Source organism: Schistosoma mansoni, chromosome 6, assembly GCF_000237925.1.
Source record: "Schistosoma mansoni strain Puerto Rico chromosome 6, complete genome".
NCBI classification, from domain to species: Eukaryota; Metazoa; Platyhelminthes; class Trematoda; order Strigeidida; family Schistosomatidae; genus Schistosoma; species Schistosoma mansoni.
The window spans coordinates 8,845,371-8,872,308 of NC_031500.1; the positions used below are offsets into that span (position 1 = coordinate 8,845,371).

At 33.7% G+C, this 26,938-nt stretch overlaps 2 protein-coding genes across 2 annotated transcripts in view; one reads left to right on the forward strand and one right to left on the reverse strand.

Moving 5' to 3' along the window:
* The window catches only part of Smp_141980 (putative camp-specific 3,5-cyclic phosphodiesterase), a gene marked incomplete at both ends in the record, with an annotated part of 56,889 nt that extends 42,403 nt beyond the window's left edge, over positions 1 to 14,486 (forward strand). The window contains 5 exons of the mRNA XM_018798181.1: positions 1,071 to 1,170; positions 5,571 to 5,725; positions 7,484 to 7,606; positions 12,015 to 12,197; positions 14,322 to 14,486. Coding sequence (XP_018653148.1) covers positions 1,071 to 1,170; positions 5,571 to 5,725; positions 7,484 to 7,606; positions 12,015 to 12,197; positions 14,322 to 14,486 — 726 coding nt within the window. The remainder of the gene's footprint in view (positions 1 to 1,070; positions 1,171 to 5,570; positions 5,726 to 7,483; positions 7,607 to 12,014; positions 12,198 to 14,321) is intronic.
* Positions 14,487 to 15,938: 1,452 nt separating this feature from the next.
* Positions 15,939 to 22,893, reverse strand: Smp_141970 (deoxyribose-phosphate aldolase; the record flags this gene model as incomplete). Its single annotated transcript, XM_018798182.1, is given in 7 exon segments — positions 15,939 to 16,839; positions 20,504 to 20,748; positions 22,248 to 22,382; positions 22,439 to 22,531; positions 22,601 to 22,737; positions 22,745 to 22,764; positions 22,807 to 22,893. Coding segments are annotated over 7 exon segments (927 nt in total). The 3' UTR covers positions 15,939 to 16,629.
* Positions 22,894 to 26,938: the final 4,045 nt, after the last annotated feature.

Genomic DNA, 26,938 nt, shown 5'->3' on the forward strand with positions numbered 1-26,938 from the left:
AGCGTGATGTTCAAGTTTCCTTTTGATAAATTAAAGGGAGCGTTTTTGTGGATAGTGTCATAAAACGAAAAGATACACACATTGTTATAGTACGAGTCGTTTTATTTCCCATTGAAAGTGAATACAAGTTTTGTAGTTAATATCAGTAAGTGGGAAGTACTGGTGAGTTGTTTCATCTCAGTGTGGTACTCCTCTGCATTAGGTATCTACGACCTAACCGGAGATCAAATCGGGGTTGGTATTCAATGGTTTACAATTTTAACTACAATATTCTGCAACCATTCCATAACCATTGGTACCCGGTTTATTGAGCTCAATGTTGAATGCTCATTGAGATATTGGAAGGCTGTAGGTATTTGGTTTTATTTGTACTGAGATTGTGGACCCCCACAATTGAGGACTCCAACTGTGGGACGAAGCAACTATTCAGTGCTTCCTGGTTTACAGCAGTTGTCTGATTAAAGCCCACCAGTTTCCTCAAGATTACAGGTAAACCTTGCTGATGAGTGCCAAGTAGCACGAAACTTGAGTCATGGGTTTCCTGTTGACCACCTCCAACCACCATCTTATTCCCAATATATAGTGCACACAGTGTCGAGCCACCTAGACTAGTGGCCACATTGCAACTTGATCGATAGCATTCGATCAGCACTAGGACGGACTTGACACGCATGACATTGATCACCATCCAGTGATCAATTAATTATGAGTTGACTGTTCTCCTATCAACTACATTTGATTGGTTAAGACCAGTAATAAATTAGTTATCATAATAGAATCCAATCAGTTAAATGTCAATAACATACCATTAGCTATGATCCTGTTAGAAAGTTAGTTATTTCTATCAGTTGGAATCCGATCATTTAAATCCATCCATAATCTAAGTAATTTATTTCCATGTTTTACAAAAATATTTTTACCGACATTTTTAATTTTTTATTGAAATCGGCATGTTAATTCTTTTTTTGTTTTTCTTTTGTTTTTCTTTTCATGTAATTCTCACTTTCATCTATACATATCATACATGTCTGTTATCACTTATGCAATTATTGCCAATCTTTATTCATCAGTCTGTATTTACAGATTTAGAAATTTTCACAGTTCTATTTGCTTGTGCCATTCATGATGTCGGTCATCCAGGAGTTACAAATCAGTATTTAATTAATACAAGTAAGTTGTCATTTCATGAAATTTTGTTTTTATAAATGGGTTTTTGATAATTGTTAGATTTTATAGTTTAAATCAACAATTGATTTTAGTTAGACAATTGTCATAAATTAGGAATACTGGACAGTTGTAACATTCTAGAATGAAACTCCCCGATAGTGTACATCCATTACTGCACCATGGACGGAATCCTAATACCTTGCAGTGAGTGCTTATCCTTAAAATTACATGTACATATCTAATTTCAATCGATTCGTAAAAATGTATAGTAATTTTATCAATATTATAAGTGACCCATTACCTTCTATCCGACATGGTTAAACATAAACTCCTGATTAGAACTCTGGAAATTAATTATTTACGATAAAACTGTGAATAAGTTATGATTGATCATTTAATCAATAGTTGATGTCTCTTTTAAAATGATTAGATAATAAATAGACATTGTTTTTCAAAGATGCATTTCATTATTACAATTGATTGATCACTGGGTGGTGATCAGTGTCATGCGTGTCAAGTCCGTCCTAGTGCTGATCGAATGCTATCGATCAAGTTGCAATGTGGCCACTAGTCTAGGTGGCTTGACACTGTGTGCACTATATATTGAGATAGGATGGTGGTTGGAGGTGGTCAACAGGAAACCCTGGACCCGGGTTTCGTGTTACTTGGCACTCGTCAGGGAGCACCAGTCCCCTCAAGATTACAGGTACACCTTACTGACGAGTGCCAAGTAGCACGAAACCCTGGTCCAGGGTTTCCTGTTGACCATATCCACCGCCATTCTTATCTATACATTTCATTATTGTCTATTTATATGGGATAAGAACTTAAACGTTGTCACTATTCAACTTTCTTGATGGATGTGAATTTCAAAAACAGGGTTGAAAAAATATCTTACTCAAGTCTTTTACCGAATGAAGTTAGGTTGATAAACCGATCCTTTCTAAAAACAAACATCATTTGCTTTTGTATAAACAACAGTTATATCATTAGTCTAAGAGTATGTATTTCCCCCTCCTCTTATGTTGACATCTGCAAATAAACATGATCTATTCTTGATGTTATATAAACATTTTTATCTGATGATTCAATCATATGTGCACTTATAAGCTTATTATGTTTTTGATAACAGCCAGTAAAGGAATCATGTACGTGAGTTTCGTCCTATTGAGGATTCATCAGACAGATAAACTGTCTCAATTTCAATGTTCTCACTTAAATTACCACTCAAGGGTTTAAAAATATAGATATCTACTTTTGAGTCTCAGTAGAAATATTAACATTAGGATGGAAGTATATCTAGATGAAACGTTTTAAATCAGTCATTGCCCCAATAGCTCAGTGGGATATCCCAATCTGTGAAACTGAGTGACAAGAGTTTGAATCCTACTGACAACATCAGATCCTTTAAGATTATAAGTACATCTTGCTGATGAGTTCCAACTAGCATAAAACCAATATCATGCAGCGTTTCCGACACACTAATTTTTACCAATTAATACATCAATCTATACTAGGTATATCAGTTAATCAGACATCAATATCATCACTATATTTTGGTCTTATTTATTGAAATTTAAAGATTTGTGAGATTTATCGATTGAATACACCTTTGCTAACCCCTGAAACTAACTTTTTGCATTTACCAATAGAAATTCTAGAAAGTCTAGTTACACTACATCGAAAAAAAATATTTCTTATTCTATAATGATTGTTCAGTGATAACTGAAACATATCCGTTATTTATTTTCTCTTCTAAATGAAATACATTTGTACTGCAGTATTGACTTTTTGTATAAGAGCCTTGTTATCAGTTTTATTTGTATGGGATGGTTTTGCTGAAGAAATTCTTACATTTAGAGATAATTGTTAGTTATATATCAGTAAGGAGTTGTCACTTACCGTATCAGCACGTTGACATGATATTCACAAGACTAATAACAAAAAAATCGAAATAATATTTGTTGTAATGGACAAATATAATAATAGATACAAAAGTAATATAATCGGACAGTCGTACAAGTAGTTATTAGATTACATTGTTTTCTTTAAGCTTAAGATGAATGATGCCAAATAAATGGTTCTCATAGTTAGGCGTTCGTACTAGAACTTGAAAGTTCTGTTCACTTCCCCTTGGTTTTCAGTAATCCCCTTAACTGACATCAATCTGAGACGAATACAAACTAAAAGTTAAAACGAACTTTCTAAAATTTTTTTAATTAGAAAAAATCATTAAAAATTAATAACCATTAAACAGTTTTCTTTTCTCTTCAATGAGTTGAAATTAACAAATAATTTACATTGTTGACCTTAACTCATTTTATATATATGACTTAGCCTATTCAAAGTGCATGATAAAACTCTTGATCAAAATAAAATGATAATAATGAATCTCCCTGTTGTACATACTACCCTAGTCTGTTATTATTTTTTAAAACAAACAAGTCCCGATAACAATAGTGAATGGTAACTTTGGGATCAATTTATGGACCAGTATTATGTATATATTTTTATCGTATAATTGCTAAATAACTAAACTATTCGTATTCATGTTCCCATTATCATGAGCTTTATTTTGACCTATAGACCAGTATTATACGATTTACCATTCTTGAGTTATCCCCAGTCTATTGATTACTGTTCCCCCTATTCACAGCTACATTTGGCTGAATCTTGTACAAATGTTATTTCCTATCTTATTGGTACGATGTGGTCAGTCTGTTTGGTATATAAACTCAGCATGTTTGAAATACAATGATTCATGCCGCAGAGGCTGTTATTGGTGTTCTGGACTTAACTGGTTGGGTTAGGCAGAAAGTAGGACCGATACGTACACTAGACTGTTCGTATGGTTTTCGTGTGTCACTGTTCCAATCGATAATTCGCTGCTCTCTGATTGGTGGTTTTATCACGTCATACATTAACTGGGCATCCACTCGGCCACACGTTATAACACAAATGTTACCATTGCATGATTTAATTCATCTTTACAATGTGAATATGATAGTTCATCTCTGATTAGTTATACCATTTCCAGGCGTTTATGTCTTACATTAGAAAAATGCATACTTATGCTGAAAGATCAAAAGGGAACGGATGCTTTCTGTGAGGCTTGTACCCACGTTGTCGAACATCAAAATCTGATACATTACTGTAGAAGTATTTGGACAGCGACCAATCTTATAGCCCTTGTTTAACTCCATTGACCATTATGATGTTAACAGATAATGAAATATAGATCCTTATTAAGTTCATATATATTCTGTCAAATGACTTTTCAGTAGCAACAGGAAATAAAAATCAAATTTGAATAATGCTGAGGATGTATGAATTCCATACACAATTTAGCAGACAGACAATGAGAATAAATGAATAGATGTAAAGTAGTGGACTTTAGTCATTACTAGCCAAAGACGCTTAGTTAAAAGTGTGATTCACTTACTTACTTACTTACTTACTTACTTACTTACTTACTTACACCTGTTACCCCTAATAGAGCATAGGCCGCCTATCAGCATTCTCCAACCCACTCTATCCTGGGCCTTCCTTTCTACTTTTATCCTGTTGTTGTTCATTCTTCTTATATCAGTTTCCATTTCTTGGTGTAATGTGTTCTTTGGTCTTCCTCTCCTCCTTTGGCCTTTAGCATTCCATGCGAGGGCTTGTCTTGTGACGCAGTTGAGTGCTCTCTCAATGTGTGTCCTACCCACTTCCAGCTCTTCTTCCCAATTTCTTCCTCCATTGGAATCTGGATTGTTCTCTCTCACAGTAGGCTGTTACTGATAGTGTCTGGCCAAAGGATCCGAAGTATTTCACGTAGACAACTGTGAATAAACATTTGTATCTTCTGGATGATGGCTTTCATAGTTCTCCAGGTTTCCGTCCCATACAGTATAACTGTCTTAACATTTGTATTGAAAACTCTGACTTTGGTGTTGGTGTGATTCAACTTACATATAAAAATAGATGATGTATAAAATATATGAGTAAGATTATAGGAACATGTCGACAAAGCACGCATACATCTACATGGAAAAATGTACAATAGATCTAACTATTAAAAATATAAGAAAACGTATTTACTTACAAGGTCACTAAATACTTGGTCGATTCAAGTTGACACATTTACTGATTAGACTGGTTTAAATAAAAATAGATTGTTTAGATGTATGGTAAGAACGAACCGCTTCAGATGGACAATAGAATTTAATCTACACTAACAGGCAAAATTATCATGACACTGGTCCCCATACTCAGTGATCAATCAACTATAGGCAAGTTTATGTACTACTTTTATCTCACTTTATTCTCATGACATCATAAAATCGTGGAAACAAAATAAAAACCCAGAACAATAAAACACACTTTCTATCAGTAACATGTTCTTTTTTGCTTTCCTATAGATGATCAATTAGCAATTCTATACAATGATTCATCTGTATTGGAAAATCATCATTTAGCTATAGCATTTTCCCTATTAGGTCAACCAGGTCATGATGTTTTTGAGAACTTTCCACGTAAACAACGACTAAGTTCTAGACGTATGATTATTGATATGGTAAGTTAGAAATGTACTACTATTATTATTATTGTGATCTTAAAACAATAAATTTTAGTATTCATCGCATGTTAAAAACTCAGTGAGTTATGTCATTGATAGTAACGGCGTGAATTATCCCATTGTTAATGTTTAAGATTGAATTTCTATCAGTCTTAGTTGTAAATCACTGTGACGATTGCCTTATTTTACACTATATTGAAAATAGGGTGGGTTGCATTCAACAGTGAAATCCATGATGCGTGTTTCGTCCTATTTGGGACTCTTCAGTTGGATATACCCATATCTTAGTTTTATTATTCGAATCGGGACTCGAACTAATTCTTCTTCTCTTTAAATACCAAGGTCTTAGTCTACTAAGATAATGAGTTCAAATAACTTGTTCACTTTATATGATGTTTATATCATCATTAGTCTCAAATAGGACAAATCAGAGTCATAGATTCTAATGTTATACATAGTCTACCAATTCCCTATCGAAATTATTCTCAACTGAAGTATTCAATCCTCCCTAACATTTTGAGCTTTAATTTATCAAACTTCAAAAGGTTCGAGAAATGGCCTATAGTTTTAGCTTGTTCTAGTGGTAATTTTAAAGAAGGTCAAGTGCTCCCAGTAAAGTTGGATAGTAGCTAGCAGTAGAATCCGGGATGCGCATTTGGTTTAAGGTCAAGTACCTTGTTTAAAATTTGATGAAAAATGATAAGTACTTTTGAACAAGATGGTAGAAGAAACATGTTTTTGATGAAACTTTGAATAAGATGTGTTTTACGCTCACTCACTTAATAACACATAATATGATTTGATCTATCAACATTATATTGAAAACACTGTATCAAGATACTCGATAATACATCAGATAATTATTGGACCATTAGATTAGGTAACATGATACACAACTCCCGACCAACAATTGAGAGCCAGATAACATGATTCAAAATAAACCGTCTATCAACAAACAAGAAAGTTCTGAGTACAGTACTGTGAAATCAATAGTGGGAGAGAAAATACAACATGTCTATCTATCTACTCTGCTCATTAGCCAATCACCACTGAGTATAACGCGATGTATACGTTTTTCTTCTTATTGTACGACCGAGTTATGTAACTCATTGATTTTGATAACACAACTCATTTGAAATGAGTGATGGCGATTGTTACTACGTTTTTTTTTGAAGAATCTAGTTTTATGGCAATCAATTGTTTAATTACCAGAAATATGGGACATCCATTAGATTGGCTATCTATACTTATGCACCAGAAAGACACAAAAGGAAATTAGTTTTTAAAATCTCGCATGTTATCTATTTCTTTCTACTTGACTAACTCAATAATTGAGAAAGTAGTTTTTTACTTCGATGTCCATTTAAAGATTATACAAAATCGCCGGGGAATCGAACCCCAGGACCTTTATGTTTAGAATGGTGGATGCTTAACTATTCGATCACTGGGTTAGAGCCTATTGGTATTTACATTTTCAACCTCAACCGATTTCACAGCCTTTATCCAACATATTCCAGATGACAACAATTTCACTCGCGATATGACTGAACACCAATGGTTACGTAATCTTTCACTAGAATTTCAGAACCTCACTCTGGGAGGTACGTAATTAATGTTCCTTCGACTAAAGTTCTGTTGGAAGTATGTTGTGGAGATTAAGCCTTAAATAAGTTGATAATGTTTCGAATTATTATTGTACGAAATAGTGTCTTAATGTTTTCCTTCAAAAATGCAATGTTTTTTAAAAAAAACTAGGTTTTAGCTACAGATATGTCCAAACATATGAGTTTGTTAGCTGATTTGAAAACAATGGTTGAAACGAAAAAGGTTGCTGGATCCGGTATACTTACTTTAGAAAATTATATTGACAGAATGCAGGTAAATTATTGCATTATTTTTTATATATTCATTGTGTTTTTTCCCACTGTTTTTGAAAGATATCTGTAATGAAACAAACCAAATCTATAGTTGTTCTGTCAGTATGGGTGTTATGGAGATGGTTGACTTTCATTAAGATCATAAACAAATGTAAATTAGATCGCCATTGGATCGTGCATTAAATGAAGTTAGACATTAACACTGTTAGATACCGGTTTAGTGCCTAGAGATTAAGCGTTTGCGGGCGTGACCGAAGATTCTGGGTTCAGCTCCTGCTTGCAGAGTCGTGGATGAACATTGCTGAGGAGTTCTATACCGGTGCAAAATGACCGTCCAGTGCTTCCAGGTCTTCAATGATGGTCTAACTTACATTGGTTCATGATTTTAATGACACCAAATTTTTCTTGTATGATAAACCATGTTAACCTAAAATTACATATCTTCAATCTGAACACTGAGGGTGACTCAAATTCGAGTCCAACAGGGAGTATCGGTAGTTAAGAAGTTGGAAGTAATCAACATGAAACTTTGAATTTAGGATTCATGCTAGTTGGCACTCATCAGCAAGGTGTACTTAGCTTTCTGAAGGAAATGGTGCTTCCTATGGTATTCGAATTTGAGTCACTCAGATTCACAGTTTGAAACGTTAGAGATAAGTTATTCCGCCCTCAACTTAATCGATAGATATTGATCAGTACTAAAAGACTAAATAAGCATGACATCATTCACTACTCAGTGATAAGTTATTTAAAAGTATCAGTTCCTCATAGGTTGCAGATATACCTTATTGATATAAAAGTCTCAAGATGTACGTTTAAGGCCTCTTTTAAATGTCATTCAGTCATGTAAAAAGTTTAGAGCAATATATCTCCCCATATTTAAATAATATTGATAAATAATACTTATGTATATTTTGTCGCTTGTTACATTGTCTCTATTAATTGAAAAATTCAAATGACTGGTACTAGTTAACTCGTTTACGTTCCAACTACTTCCCACAACTAAAAAAAGCAATTTTATAAAAATTAATAATCGTAAAGTGAGTAAATTGAGATTTCATTTATATTGTCAATAAGTTTCTAATACTATATTTAGATATTAAAGCTAAATGCTACTATCTAATTGATGATGATCCAAACAAATTTCGCCTCAATCGAGTACACTGATAAGGATTGAATCGGAATAGATAGACGGCTTCTATCCATGAATAAACCAACTATGAACATATTAAGTAGATTAACAAAAATAACGGAGATAACCATGTGAAATCTCAGTAACTGAAAAAAAAAATCAAAGATCCAATCATTTGAGTGGAAATTATACCTAGCAATCAGTCTGTCATTTATAATCAACGTAAAATCTGGCAATAGATGTGCATTGGTCACTAAATCACAACAAGTAAAGTGAGATGAAACTATCAAGATGAATAGTAATGTCGTGGAAGTACCTGCAGTATCAGTGATAGATAAAGAGAATATGATTCGCATCGGTCCAAATTGCCATACCTAGTTAGCACAACAAGATCAACACCGAATTCATAGAATCAGTTAATTTAGTGGTGTTAATATATAAGAGAATGGTTGTATATAAGGATATGGTACAGGAAGGAAAAAAGTTATGAAGCAATTTTAATCTCAAGGTTTAAGGGAAGATAAAGAGTGTATACACCTACGCCATTGTGATCGATTCTGAGCCATGTCACCTAGAGTCTCCAACCATTGGTTACGATAGTCACGCGGACCCCAACCAAGTAGTCTGTATCTACCAACATGGCTTAGACTAGAAGTTAGTGACTTCAAGCACTGATGCCACGTTTTGGTTTGGCCATTATGATTGGTCCTCGTACATACCACCCAACGTCTAAAACTGCTTGTTCTAGTCATAATAATCCTTCGAACTCCAACCATATAGTCTGAATCTACCGATATGCCTCAGATCAACGATCAATAGCCATACTCACCATTGAACAGGACTCAATACCTAATTGATAAGCTGGGCGAGTCTAGACTTATATACAAGTCAGACGGCGGCTCACATGACAGTTTAAGGTCAAATGTCAAGTGAGAAAATGTAAACAAGGTATACTATTACAGAAAATCTATCATGAATCTAATAAGAACTTCAACTTGCATATCCTTGCCTAGGTCAGAAAGATAAGTGTATAAATACAATTGATTTCTGTACATATTCGTTCGCTTTTGTCAATCACAGTTTCCTGACCATTTCTTAGCTTTCTCACTCGCCTAGTCAATTGCCCAAATGTATAGTAAGCGTAGATTACAACTATAATCTTATATAAAATATATTATTGTTACAAGAAAAAGGAAGAAACTATCTTCATTATTTTTAAATCGAAAAGCTCGAAATTTATCCGGAAATCATACTTATCATGTAACTTCATCAACACAAGTTATGAAATATAAATCACATGGTTAGTTATAATTGACAGGTTATCATCAACTTTAAATCTGACTGACTATATGAATATGCAAGTTCAGTTGAACAATTTTCAAACTAGTCAATCTCTGTAAGCAAAGATGGATAGTGGCTAGCAGTGGAATCTAGGACGCACGTTTCGTTCTATTTGGAACTCGTCAGCTGGATTTACCTGCATCTCAGAGTTGATGTTCACTCTGGGACTCAAACCCAGTACCTTTCGCTTCAAACGCCATCGTTAGGACGAAACGCGCGTCCTAGATTTCACTGCTAGCCACTATCCATCTTTGCTTACGATGCTTGTGAATTAAGGCTATATCGAGGCAATACGCACAGTATGCACATATGCCAATAAGAGACTGACCAGTTGCAGTTCTAAACATCAATGGGAAGATTCAAACAAGTAATACTAAGTGAATTTAGTCAATCTCTGTTATAAAAGATAAGGTATAACTTTCCTAAATATAGTGATCAATTGCCTAGGGATTTTTACACATTAGATTGAATTTATCATTTGATTAAGATCATGAAGGGTGACTTACAACTAATTAATAAGTTATCTCTAAATACTTTGTAAACATATCACTTTAAATTTTAAGATCAGGAGTGTTTAGAGAGTGAAGTTATTTCTGTATTTAATAACATAGCGTTTGAAAAGAAAAATCAAATCTCATAAGAATAAAAATGGATTTTTAAAGTGTGTGAAAAAGTGATCTCATTTAGACAACTATTGAAAACAAAATATGCAATTGATATATATTTCGTCGTAGTACGGTAATCCTCAACAGTATAAATCCACGACCCCGTTTGAGTTAAAACCCATAACAGGATGAAATAATTATTCAGTACTTCCTGGTTCCCAACGGTTATCTAGCTAGGACTAGTTCGTAATATCATAAACTATAATCCTCAATAATCTCTACAAACGTCTTTCATTAATAAAAGTTAAATGTTTTACAATAATACGTGAATGTAAATTGGCATCCAAGTATAGATTCATACTCTCAACTGTGAAATAAGCATAGTTTGAGTGTTGAAGATACTGCAGTACTAAATTTGGCACTGAGACAATAATTGCTTAGACTATTAAGCTGTAATTCCAACTGATTTAGCACCAAATTATTCAAATATTTCTTCAAACCACAGAGTTGTAAATTATTACTTAAATCTATAAGTTTAATATTTTGGTATGAACCGAAAAATGAATAGGTGGCTATGATTATAAACTAACCAGTAATTTTAAGCAAACAAGCATGAATCATAAACAAAGAGAAAAACCTTGCTTAGTTTGGGTCAGCAAGATAACTGCGACTAGTGGTTCGAAACGTTGCGTCACGTAGCTTCTAGTCAGTTACAATAGACCAAAGACATTTACTTGATCGGTATAAGAGTAGGCTTAAAGGAAAGATAAGAAAGGAAAAATCTAAGATGTGGCATTACCCTATGAAGTTACTGACTGTTGCATTGAGCCGTGTTGGCCAATGAAGACTGCCAGGTCATGGTCCTCATTATGATTATTGTAACCATTGGTTGGATAATTTGGGTAACATGCCTCCAAATCGGTTGCGATGACTTACTTACACTTGTTACTCCCAATGGAGCATAGGCCACCGACCAGCATTCTCCGACCCACTCTGTCCTGGGCCTTCCTTTCTAGTTCTATCCATTGGATAATTTGGGTGACATGCCTCTGGTTGCAATGACCCAGATCTTAATTTTTAAAATAATCTTATACTGTTCTATTCCACGAACTTATCCATCCTTCTGGAATCATATTGTCTACGCCGAACTTTTCTTGATAACTCTATTACACTGTATTGATATGATAAAACAACTTGAGTCGATGCATATATATTCCAGATTCTTTATTGCTTATGACTGACTTATAAAATCGATTATAACTACACAAAATTCATCAAAGTAGTTTTATTATTTGGTCTTATACATTCATCTTTTTATTCCTCTATATTAGATCTTGCAAAATATGGTACATTGTGCTGATTTAAGTAATCCAGCTAAACCATTAGATTTGTATAGACAATGGACTAATCGTGTTATGGAAGAACTCTTTCAACAAGGTGATAAAGAACGTGAATTAGGCATTGAAATAAGTCCAATATGTGATCGAAATACAGCAACTATTGAAAAATCACAGGTAGTTTATATTATGCATACGTACAATATAATATTTGTGTTAATTCTTAACTTTTCCAACTATTTAACTTATTCAACGATGGTATTATTTGAATTAAATTTGTGTTAGAAAAAAAAAATCCATGTATATATTCAATGCGTTGAATACCCCATAAACACACGTTCTCAAATATACTAGATCGTAAGTGACAATATCATGTAAATTGTATATTAGTCAGTGATGTTGTTAATTTAGACACATAAACATTGGTACAAGGAGGCACTAAATACATATGCGCCAGATAAATCATTGGATTTGTGTGGGGTCTGGAATACTGTCCGGGTGCCCAAACCGAGGCAGGTGGTTTTCTTAAGATGCCAATCCTCAAACCTTTGATCTAAAGGTCTAGTCCACAAGGCAGTGGAGCAACGTTAAAAATACAATCTCATGGTGACCAACAATGCGTTCATACGCCACTTTCTTCGTCAGGCACCGGATATTCTCTTCTCGTCCCCTCAGTTCTGTAAACAACACGCCTCCGCGAGAAGATAGTGAGTGGAACTTCCCTAAAAGTTGCCGTATACTCGCGGCCATGTGAAAGCACTTCGAGAGGGAGAACGGACTCTCCCCACTCTCGGCCATACCAGGGCATATTAGAAATAGTGAGCAGCATTCTAAATCCTCAATTCAGTCCTGTTAGCTATTACATTTGTGTACCATTGAAATAACCTTGTTCAGTATAATGAAGTAAATCTCTGTTCTGAATTTGGTGAATAACGAATGTAACACCATAGACTAACTTGCGAAAATATAACGGTCCTTTATACAGACAATTAACAAAACACTATGTGTCCATCATAATCATGGTACACATGATATTCTTTTAAGGAGTATCAGACAAAATATTCACCTTTGGTTTATTGGTATAAATTCTATCATTTTCCTATACCATCGCTACTAAGAAATCAAATCAGATCATCATTACACTTAGAATATAAATAGAGCGATATTTTGTCATTTTTTCTACTGAATAAAACGCTTAAATCGCTAACTGTATGCATAAAACTCATACAATTCTCCAAATTAATCGTATCAAAATGTAAGGAGCTTGTATGTAAACGTTGAAAGATTTTATCATTAATGTAGAAATACACATCAATAAGTTAAAATCGAATTTAAATAGTCATTGAATTCTCTCACCCTACTTTTACTATTAAAGATCAGGTCAGATCTAGTTTGAGCTGGATAAATTTAGTAGCAATAAATTCGAACATTAGTCAGTATCAAATCTCACCTAAACATTAAGATTAAATATTTCATCTGACTTGAATTAAATTGTATGGAGATTACTATCAAAATATACATCTCAGCTACTCTCATATATAATTATCGACTTCAATCACATTAGTGAATAACGGAATTAAATATGTCAAATACGAGGAAGTTTGAATACGTGTACTTCGTACACTCGTTGATCCGAACAGACAATCAGAGAAACAAGGTAGTGAACGTGAAGCGAAGAAAGCAAGTAAGCCAACTCGATTTGATCAAGTGTGACCCAATATTTATAGTCAGACAAGAATAAACTACAGAAATGTGATGAGTAGGATAAGCAATGAGCACACACGCTCATATTAAAGACAGTCAAGGTTAATAAGCGAATAATCAACAAGGTCAAAATGTGACTCGAATAAATCGCTCTGTCCAGAAGCTAGAACAGCCCATGTGAACTTGACAAAGTACCATACACTATAAAATTTTCCATTTTCCGACCACCCCTCTAGTATGAAAGGAACTGATGGAATGAGTATTCCAGAAAAACATTGCTTGATTGAACCATCACAACAGGTTAGCCTAAGCAACTAGTTGGCAGCTACATTTAGAGCTCTGAATAATACAAAATGCCTATCATTGATTCCAATAATAGTCGCTATCTAAAAATATAATGCGAAACTAAATCTCGTCTCAAACTTTTACTTTAAAAAATTCCGCTTCTTTTATAATGTGTTCTTTTCCATTTGTTTTCGTTTTTATCTTGGTTACTCTCTCGTCACTCCCACCACATCTGCTCAACAAAATTTCCCCTATTTTGCTGACAAATCTGCTGCATATCCTGTACACGCACACACACACACGCACCCACAGGTCAGCTTTATTGATTACATTGTTCATCCATTATGGGAAACATGGTCAGATTTAGTTTATCCAGATGCACAAACTATTTTAGAAACACTAGAAGATAATCGTGAATGGTATTATAATCAAATTAATGAGAATAATAATGATAATAATGCAGAAAATGATGAATGAATTGAAGGAAAAAAAAATTGATTAAAACCAATGGACACACATAATGTGTATATATATACTTATTTGAATTCTGCATTTCTGAATTGGATTTATTTCAAATAATAAAAGGATCTAAAATCATACATATATATAAATAAATATCATTTATTGATCATTAAAATGGAATTGTTTCCCCCAGTCCACATACACTTTTACATATATATTTTTTTCGTAATGATTATTTTTCATTTTTTAATTAATGATGAATAAGCTTACCTCTTTTCTCCATGGTAACTGAACAGTGATATCATAAAATATACAAAAAAATAATTATCACTGCCCAAACGTGTATGCGTATGCATATGCATATATATATTTTGATGTATATTGAAATTTTATCTTTTATCGATAACCTAGTATTATTTACTATTTTATATAATCTGATTTTATCATGTTGTATTCAATGTGTTTATGAATAAACAATCAAGAATATCATATATGAACTATCTTGTACTTTCTCACACACACACACACTCTCTCGGAGTAGCAAACGCATTTTACGTTTTGATAAGATGCTGACAACGATTATATCCACCTCATTCTCTCTCTCCCCCTCCCTCATATACACATCCATGAAGAGCAAAAGTTGAAACATCCTTTTCACATTTCATGATGTATTTATTGTACGTATTTGTGCGTTTAGTTTCATACTATATATATATATATATACATAACAATGCTCAATTTCTTTTCGCATTTCTTGATCTCTATTAGAGTCTCTCTCTATCTCATAAGTTGAAAGATATATACATCATAATGTTTAAAAATGACAGTAATCAGACATAAAATTTAAAGGGAGAAAAAAATATGTGTTCAAAGAAAACCTATCATTTTTCATTACTGGTTTACATTTGTTTCATGTACACGAACTGTAGAGAGGGAGAGAGAAAAAAAAAAGGAATTGCTGACGTTTGTATTTTTGATAGTGATCCCCACTACTCATCATCATCATCATAACAACGATGTTTTATGTGTATTATCTTTTTTTTTGCAAGTATTTCAATAATCATAGTTAATAATTAAAAGACGATAGGAGAACAGATTGATCTTTATTTCCTCATTGATTTCATGTATGTTTGTTGTACGTGTATTCTAATCTCTTTGGTTTTATTGTTGTTCCTGTACTCATGATTTCTATCGAACTTCATAAACATATTTAAACATAATTCTCAATAATTGTATATCATAGGGATTATAATGGTTATTCAAAGGAGAGAAAAAAACATGACTAGGTACATGTTCTCGTGTACGTATTGTTGTGATCAATACTACTTATAGCCAGCAACCAATAAACCATAAATTTATACAATTCTCATTCTCATCTTAGTTTTTTACCTTACCCACACATATATATATATACATACAGCCATATTTCTCTATATCGATTAATCAAACATGATACAAAACTGTATTGGATTATTATCATTATTATTGAATGTTTACAATAATATTTATTATATAAACAGGATTTTGAGGCAATATATAGAAAATAAAAGGTATACAATTATCATAATGTGTAATAAAATTTATTGATTTTTTGTTTATGGAATATGTTTACAAATATTATGGATTTATTTCTCTTTTTGTTTTGTTTTTCTATTCATCCATTACTGTGTTCTATCGTTTTGTTTACTTTCCTAATTTTTTTTCACTTTCGTTTCGTCCTCTGACCTTTCTCCGCAAGTATATATATATATATATATATATATGTAATTTATTTCGATGTGTGATACATACAAACCTAAGAATAGATGTCGGAGGGACTCCGTGAAAACCGACAAGGAACAAATGAGAATAAGCGTAAATAGAAACCCCTTGTCATTTCTTTCTTTTTTTTGTTAAAAAAAAAACTATTAACTAAACATACAATTGTCGATTTTTTTTCGTTTTGCTTTTCTCTTTACTCCCGTCACCACCTCTTTGTATTCTTTTTGCAGTCAAAACGAAATGTGTACAAAATATAAATAACGTTTGGTTCATCAGTATAAAAAAAAATTAATAGAAACGACTTTTTTTAAGAAAAAAGAGGAAAGGTAAATATAACCATCAAAAATAATCAAGTCGAACAAATTGAAAGAAAACAGGGGAAAAAAGTAACCAAAAATTAGAAGAAGTCTAATTCACCAGGTAATGGCATTAAACCATTATGGCATAGACTGTATAGTCGAGTTTCAACATTGGCTAATAGTGAACTAGCTCCAAATCGTAAATAATCTGGATTTGTCCAATCAGAGCCGAGAACATTATCGATTAATTGAAGATAGTCGATAGCATCTTTAGCTGTACGAAGACCACCGGCAGGTTTAAAGCCAATCTAAATGGTTTGTCAGGGAATAAACATTAAAAGTGAATTTTTAAATTGTTGATTCCAAATATTTAAATTGATAAGTTGTATTGATTACAAATTGATGTCAGTTAAGGTTACATTGAAAAACCAGGAAGCACTGGACAACGGTTTCCTCCTAGTATGACTCCTCAAAAGTGGGCACTCACTACACTCATACCGATCGGATCCAGGACCTTCAGGTCTCCGTGAATGGTTAACCATTAGAATCCTTATATCGGAGTCCCACGGTACAGTTTTAATTCAGGATATAGTTCGATGATCCGTAAGTGGTTCGAGTACGCTCACTAGTCGTCCCGTGCACCCTGCCGTCTGATGGTACACTAAATGAGACTAATCTGTGACGAATACAACCTACTAATGTAATGAAACCTCATGTAACTCTTCAATTAAACTGGTAGTTAATGGGTAATAAAAAGTGAATGTACATAACATTTCTTAATGTAAGTTGACCGATTTTATGTATGTTTATTAAATACTCAGCTGACTTGATAAAAATGCTAAAATAACTGAAGTCGAACCGGTCATTTGTTCATAGAATGGATTTCAAGGCAGTAAAATATTGTTTAAGTGAGTATTTTGGTCAACTTCAGAAATAAATGAGTAATATAATGAATGATTTCTAAGAGGAGACACTAACATATGAAATAGTTTGTATACAAAGTTAAAATGTGTTATGATGGAGTAAATGATTGAGATGATGAACCTATCCAAAAATCTTAATCGAATGTACATACTAAAAGATAAAACAAATAATCAAATGATTGAGTATTGTTAGTATGAGAAGCTTGTGGAGACTAACCCTAGTTAAGCAACTGTTGAAAAACCAGAAAACCCCAGGCAAATGTTTCATCTTGGTATGGAGCTTCTCAACAACATGCATTCAAGACCCCTACTGGGGTTCGGACTGAAGAACTTTAGACCTTGTGTTAGAAATGTCAATTATTGAATGTTGACTCGGTGACCTAAAGCTTAAGCACCTACCCTGAGACCTGAAAGTCTTGAGCCTAACCCTCTCCCTATGAAGTTTAGAACGCTCGCTGATGAAAATTCCCATATTACGATGAAATAGTTACTAAATAATTTTTACTTAGCAATGATTAAACAATAAGTAGGAAGTGAAAACCATCACCTATACACAAAGACAGTACAACTTATCAAAAATTAAATCATCCATCAAATATCAAAATGAATTGAACAAAATGACCAATAAGCCCTCGTACGAATACAAATATACTACTTGAATCGATTAAATCAGTAGAATTACAGTGCATGTGTGGTTTTTTTTCTCTAGAAAAAAATCACAACCACGTAACCTATCAATATTGAAGTTATCTATTCACTAAAATGAATGTGATTTATTAAATTAATCAATGTACTTAATGCATTTAATTGATGTACAGAGTTTAAACTATTTCTCAAACAGTGATTGATAATCTTGTTGAATGATAAACACATTATTTAACTTTTATTTAAAGTGTTTAAAAGTTTCTACACATTGATATTGATATCATCAATTCAGGCGAAATATTACTTACAATATATAAATATCATATAACTTTATTTCTTAGTAAGAAAGATTATTGTTTTACTAGAGTCAATGATTAATTTCAATCATTATCAAAACGGGGTTTTGTGGATATTATAATTTTAATAGTTGAGTTCATGAATAAATTGAAGCTAAACCACCACGGAAAACCTGGAAGCACTGAACGGCCGTTTCGTCCTAGTGTGGGACTCTTTCGCAGTGCATATCCACTATCCCGCACACCCAACTCGAACCCATGACCTTTGGTCTCGCGCGCGAACGCTCAACCCTTAGACTGTTGAGCTGGCACCTAACGGTGTTAATGTCTAACTCCAACCAATCCACAAAATTGCGCGACCATCTGCCATTGTCTTCAGTGGGTAACTGCTTCACGGCCGGCTCAGGGGTCTAGAGGTTAATCGTTCGCGCGCGAGATCATAGATGCGCACTGCTGAGGAGTCCCATACTAGGACCGTCCGGTGCTTCGAGGTGTTCAATGGTGGTCTAACATTGGTCGATTCATGATCTCGATCAATATTATTATTATCATTATTATCAGTGAGTTATTTTGTGAAGGTTCGGTAACAAACGACCGAGGGACTCTTTTCATAAGAATGGGATCTATGGAAAATAAATAGACCGGACTATCGATATACGACGCGACAATGAAAAATCCTCCATGCAAAACATAACACGGTAGTAAACAAGTTTTCTAGACGTAACATATTTAACGTATGAAAATATGTAGTGTAAAGTATTCAGTAAATACATTATTCAGATAGAAAAGTCAACACGTAAAATCACCTTATATGAACAAGCGTAAGTCTAAGCTCCCAGACTTTAAAATTTCAAACTAGAAGATATCAAGTTTTAAAAAAATAATAGTTTTGTCAAGACAAAGATTGAACGTATGTTTCCCTTTGTGAATTATTCTAAGTCACAAAATTCAGGGTAAAAGCCACTCAATTTTGTTATTACAAAGATCTTATTCAGGGAATCTGTACAACTTTGCTAAAATATTATCATAAAACACTGACTTTATGAACCATGATCTCATTTTATACTCTATATACAATCTAGTTCTACTGCCTACCGTCAGCTTAGTATTTTGAGGTATATGGCATGCATAAAAAATAACCCAGCCATCAGTTTATTAATAAATCTCGATAAGATTCACAGTTTGATGTAATCTAGAAAGTCCAGATAAGACAACAATAGGAAGTTTGTGTTTTTTCTTAGAAAAAAGGAAATAGTTGGACTTTAGAATGTGTAATGTAATTGGAATTGTTGATACTGATATGAATGAATCATGAGGACTGCAGAACAGTTCAACTCCAATTCTCGTCCTTACATATGAAAAATATCAGTTTTCCAACTGAACCTATTTCAAATATTACTCTTATAGTTAAATAGTCAGGAAAAATAAAAACAAAACATACGATATTTCCTTTTTAACTTCTGTCTTTAACACAATGAGGCATATTTTAGACTTTAATTCAACTCATTTACCAAGTACAAATTCAAACAACTAGCTTTAAGCTATGCTTTGTGTGAGGTCTAGTACATATCACTATTTAATTACCTGGACATAACTGGTGCCTCAGTAGTTAAAGAGTTCAACGTTCAGCCGCCAAGTCGCAAGTTCAAACCCTACCCAGCTACCCCAGTTTCGGAAACCACGTATTACTAACCCTCATGAGAACGCGAATCTGTACGTGGTAAATGAGTTAGTAGTTAGTGGATATTCTTTGATTACCTAAATTAAGGTGTAAATGGAATTCATAACTCAATAATTGAAATTGCTGTCCTTTGATCTACAAACTGTCGCCGAAAATATACATAGCGAAACCGATGTAGGAAAGAAAGCATTACTAATATACAAACACTACCAGATACTTTACTCACTATGAAGATGATTATTAGCAAAGATAACTACTTTATAACCTTTTAGCAAGTTTTATAACAGCAGTAAATGTAATCCTAAGAAGTTCGGTACTAAGTATTCAGTTTATACCAAAAAAATCATCCATTGACTACTAACTGAATTCAACGAAGTGAAATCCATAAAAATATTTGATATGACAACAGAACAATTTCTAACTTTACCTTGATGCCATATACTTCTTTGAAATCTTGAATAGCTCTAGCCATAACCAATGAAACTGGGAGTGTTGCATTGACTGTTTCTTTGCCAGTAGAAGTTTTAATAAAATCTGCTCCAGCTAACATACAAACCATTGAAGCCTTATAAACATTATCATAACTGCTTAATTCACCAGTGGCAAGAATAGTCTTTAAGTGTGTTTGATCACCACAAGCTTTACGCATTGCACATACTTCATTATAAACTCCTAGAATATGAGAACGATTTCACGGACTTTTAATAATCAATGAAATAAGAAAATCATAATAAACAAATAAGGAATAAAGTTTTGTTTTTTAACTTCGGTTGCATTGTGTACTGGTTTGTAAATTAAAACTTCACTCAACTTGTCAAGCTCCATAAATCTAATAAAGCTTTGTTTAGACCAAACAATGTGTCAAGTGTGTATGACCAGTTAACACACACCTAGCATGATAATCTGATAATGGCAGCAAGATGGATTGTTGAAGTAAAGACTAACTTCTAAGCTGATACCATAATTAAACATTCACAAACGAAGATGGATGATAAACTCGGCTAATTTTCCAATGAAATTTGCTTTCGTTGATTCACTTTAGTTGAAATATTCAACTATTCAGTATGTTTACTGCAAATCATAAAATACCATATAAGAAATTACACATATTAGATCTAATAAACAGGTTGTTTGAAGAATTGACCAGTTTTTCGAAGTGTAAAAGATACTTTAAATAACTATAGCTTTAAAAATATCATCGTGATCATTATTAAAATAAAATCTAGTTTAAATGAAATCATTTACTGTTTGTGCAACAATATATCAGAGATATAACAGTTCATTCAAAAACAAAAGATGTGAGAAGATTTGGAAGATACTCCGTGATAACCTTTCAAATTATACACCCAGCAGAGTGGATCAAAATGAAGTTTATTTACCACCAATTCTTGGTATATATCAGTAGTATTCATTTAACTACGACTATAAAATATGAGCTAGAAGATATGTAAGGTGTAAACCTAATACTACCTTTTAAACTCAAATATAGTAGAAATTATTAACTTATCCATTCAAATGCCTAAATTGTTCACAACTAGGAAAATGAGAGAAGGAAATGTAAGTTGGTACAAACCGAGTTTTATAGTTATATGGACTGAAAATAGAGTTAAGCACAGATCGTCTCCAGTTGGAGAATCAGAGGTTACTCGACAGATTATCTCGTCGTAGTTTGACAGAATGCATGTGATACGAAAGACAGGAGTGAGGCAGCGCTCGTGACAGGAGATAACAGTGAAATCTTCACTTGAAGTAATAGAATTTCCAAGAGTTGAAATACTGTCTTTTGACCTAAACCAAAAAAATACTCCATCGTAAGTGTACCCTTCTTTGCGACTTTGACTTGACGGTTTAATTGACAATATAGTAAAGCAAAGTCAAGTTGCATTATCATGGTAATCAGTGATTAATACAACTCTTCACTGTACATTTCTTCAAAATCCGTGAACTGATATACACAATGTTCGTCAGTTTCTTAAACTCCCAGAACACCGAAAATCGGTCGTAGAATTAAACACTCATCCCCACCTTCTACTGTCGCGAAAATTCATAAAATCCTGATTCATAAAGTAGACTAACATGCGAGTGCAGTAAAGAAAGTAGAATGAATTATATGGACATTAAATTTAATAAAAGAATGGGATAGTAAAGAGAATTCATACACTATTAATTACCTTCCCAATCGCCTTGTAAAGCTAATGTTCTATTTATTACCACATCAATTTCATTCGCTCCATCATTTATAGCTGATTTAATTTCCAATAGCCGAGTTTCTAGGGGATACTGTCCAGTAGGAAAACCAGTAGCAACTATATTTGTCATAGTTAAAGATAAGATTTTAAAAAATTGACCAATTAAAATTTACCAGAAGCAATGTTAAAATTTGGTAATTTTAATTTCTTAAAAGTTTCTGCACATGTTTTAACTTGATATGGGTAAACACATACAGCAGCTGTTCCTATTCGACAGGAGATTAGAAATTTTAAAATCTAAAACAGATTGTTACTTAAATCTTGTAGGTTCATACTGAACGCATTTTCAATTTTATTCAAAACGCATTCACTTAGAGGATGAGCTGCTTTTACACAAAGTCTTTGTACATTGGCAGGTGTATCATCACCAGCTAATGTGGTTAAATCGATTAAGCAAACTGCTTTTAACAGCCACTCCACCTGAAAACAAAAAAACGAAATAATATTGATTCAGATATCTAACACTATATTTATTACTTACTTCAATATCTGTCGGTAGTTTTGTGTTTGTAAGTTCCTTAGCTATTTGTATCACATTGGAAGCTTCGATATGATCATAGGTAAGCATAGAAGCATCTTGAATATTATTTTATAAAAATTTTTTGAACTGATTACCGTAAGCCTGAATACATCCAACTTTCATTGTTAACCCTACATAAAATAGACAACCCAATAATGAATAACCTTGAAAGACAAAAATGTGCACATAACAGTAATACAAACCACAATAAGGTCCATAGTATTATATGAAAACCTTAGAGCTCTGAAAACAACCAGGAATAATAACTGAAGCTAGTTGACATACAAGAATGATCAACTTCATTATTGACACTACTTATTTTGATTCATTTTTTATTGACATAACGTAGTCATGTTAATCTCCACTTTTTAATTATTTATTTGAACGCAAATCTTAGTACAAAGGGGCACCGAATAAATATGCGCCACACAAGTCACTTGATTTGTGTGTAGACTGTGATACTGCCTGAGTGCCCAGATCGAGACAGGTGGTTTTCTTATGGGACCACACCCGGAGCTTTTGACCTAAAGATCTGGTCCACAAGGCAGTGGGGCAACGTAAGGAGATTCAGTCCCATGATAGCCGGTGACCAACGATTCATACATACGCCATTTGTTCCTCTGGATAATGGAGCCCATGTGCACCAATGGTTTGGAATCAAGGTTTTCCAACTCCCCTAGGTGGACTTTCCGTGTCCACCAACTCGGTTAAAATGTCAGACATTTGCTTTTCACCCTCTTAATTTCGCTAAAAACACTCCGTCCGCGAGAAGGCAGTGAGTAAGACTTCCGTGACAGTAACTGGAGTAATTTTTCGGACTACTGCACATAAATAGCATCAAGACAAACACTCTCCTATAAATGACAATTTTGATCACTTAATGTCCTATCTTTAGCAAAATAACTCCATTCTATCACATCCAGTGATATATCTTAAGCAAACTTTGCAGCTGAGATCCTCATCTGCGAGTTCTGTATTAACTTAAAAGAATAGAAATTGTTATTAGTTGTTCAAAATTCTTTATACAACATAGTTGTAAGATCTCAATATTTGTAATGTTGACTTTTAGTTGATTTAATTAACATTACAGATAATTATAAGTTTCAAATGAGACATAGAGAGTAGATGCCTTTCAACCCAAGGAAAAATTAAAATTATCAGTTTCTTTATGCCAGATGTGATATTTTGCTATAAAAAATCTTAATACTCCATTATTAATGTAGATAAAGAACGTTTTCCTTAATCGTTAAATGCACCAAGCACACAGATGAACATCGACCCAGTGAAAGGATCCTATTTCTGGTTTCTTCTCAGAAATGACTTCCAAGTAATACTGTCAACCATTTTGGCAGTTCATTATGCACCTTTCTTTAGAATTTCATTCTCCCTGTTTTGTCACTTGCATGTAACTATTGGTTTTTATGTACTAATACATTTTGACTAAGTTCTACTGTTTGGGCCACTATAATTTTTATGAGCCCTATTGCTTTCTGAAAATAAGATTTTGAATCCATGAATAGACAATTCTATATCATTTTCCCTCTTAGTAATAGTTTTTCGCATACTTCACTATGGATATGTCGGAGCCTGGTTACATTAATCACACCTGTGGGTATGCCAGGCCTAACATATCACCAGAGGTGAATGCACTAAATCCCATGAATGGGTGTATGTTTAGTGGAATTAACCCTGAAACATGGTTCAAACACTCTGAGGTACATCTTCAGCGTCAGAATATCCATTTACAAGCTGCTGCGTTGGAAATATTATCTGTAGAGGTAGCCACGAAAATTTCAGATCCCACAAATAATGTCCCATTATCTGAGGTATATGATGAGCTAAAGCAGACGACCATTCAACATACCACTAAGTTAGACGAAAACAGTCACAGAAGTTACTAACTGGGTACGGGTTAGGGGACAGGTCACCGTCCCAGTTAGTACACCAAGTAAAGTAATCGATTGATCCCTACAACGTTGATGGGTTTCCAAAACAGATATGAATGCAGAGACTGCCAAACTAAGCTCAGCAGATTCTGTTTATCTGACAAACTGTCAGACCTACACAATTTCGCCAGCAGCGCAGATAGGATTTTGGAAGAAACACCGAGTAGCATACCACATATTTAAACGATATTAGACATGCTGAATGATGCGCCAGGACCGAAAATTTCATCGCTGGCTGCACAGCTACTAGGTTTTCGTATCCAACTCATAACAACTTTCACCAGTCTAGTGTCAAATTTAGATCTTTTGAGACTGTTTATTTCTAACATATCGGCAAGAATAGGCCGTTCTGGGTCCCGAAACCAAAATGGTAAGAGCCAGCGTTCTAAAATACTGATAGTTAAAGACGAACTGTGTTACTATAAAGTGTTGTAAAAAGGTCACAAGGTGTGTTACTGAATGCAAAGCAAATTTTCAAATCTTTCCGCATGACAGGAAACGACGTGTTAAGGTAGTAATGGTGACGGTTGTTACTAGTCAACTATCTAGTCCCCTTCTTTATTCTAGATAAAATTTCAGGTTCGCACCTATTGGCGCACAAGGGCGCAATAATCAGTGTAATTCTAGTTACACTAGCCAAATGAACTGTAATTAATAGTGGCAAGTATTCAATGAATGCAGTAAAAAAAGATGATAAAAACTTTCAGAGAACAATTACATACCTCGGGATTAGACGTCTTTTTAGTCGGATGTTCATTGTAGTTGATGTTCCCTATCCTATTTTGGTAACAGATTTTCTGACCACTTGTTAGCTGATGTTAACATTAGAAAGCCCATTAACGTCTGCACTCAGCTAATGACTGAAGTAATTTTCTCGAACTATTGTGCACGAATAGCATCAAGAAAACACTCTCCTATAAATGGGAGTTTTGATGATCTTTTTCGCCAGTATTCATAGAATACAAAGCCGAAGTACCACTAGGATAGTGTAAGGAACCCTATATTATATCAAATTACTACAAAAGTTCAAGTAGTAAAAGCTCATCCTTGCCACCTAGACCCAGATAAACTTGCCACTGAAAAATCGGAGCTCGAGCATACGATTTCGTCAGCTATTATGCAGGCTGAACCTAATGCCTTAAGAAAAACGATAATTATCATATTTAATTATTAACGTTCCATCAAAGCAGTAAGCCTGCTAATGTTTGTGACGCGTCGGCACATTAAATGGGTGTTGAGGTCATGCAAGGCAGCATTATTGTTGCGGCTATTGCTATTGAGGAAGAGAAAGTGCGTTTGGATCTTTAAAACAACATGAAAATTTTAATATGTCCCTTTAAAGTGTTCACCAAAGGTCGCAAGATTGCTGAACGAGGAATAAAACTTCGATAAAAAGTAACCATTCCCAAGAAATGATGGAGTATATTCACTGAGTCTGGTTCATTGAAATTTCCGGTAGCTTAAAATTAATCATGCAGTGATTAACTACCGTATGTTCTTACATTGTGGGTCAAGAATTCTAAATTTTCTTTGCCTAAGACATAGTTGGGACGCTGGATGATTATGTTAAATTGTTGACGTTCAAACAAACCAAAAGGAGTAACGACTGCTTTTAGTCTGATGCGACGGTACGTTTAATAGCCGCTTACTAATTATACATATTATATAATGAAACGTTCATACAAAACATACTTAATACAGATACGGTTATGTTCACAATCTCACAAAAACCAAGGAACCCAATCTCTGGATCTTGACGAAATTCTGGATATCGGAGGAACTTTTAGGTTTTCCTCAGAGCCATATGAAAATTTTTAGTTTGCCATAGAGTCTAGAGAAACTTCAGGGGAAAACCCCATATTTTAAAATATTGTTCTTTATTGTCACTATAAAAATTACTATATCTTCTAATAACGGTAGTTTCATTTTGCTCGATATGCATTTTTATGAGTTTATACGCACTTAAGGCTACAATTATTCCCCTTTATAAATTTTTCATGTAGAGATTTGACATAAAAACTATTAAAACATCGGCTAAGTTACCAAAATACTTTTTAATCAGCTTATATCAATATGATGGATAACAATTATCTAAAGACAAAAGATGAATTAATCCTAACCTTACTTTACGTAGTGAAATCAAATGA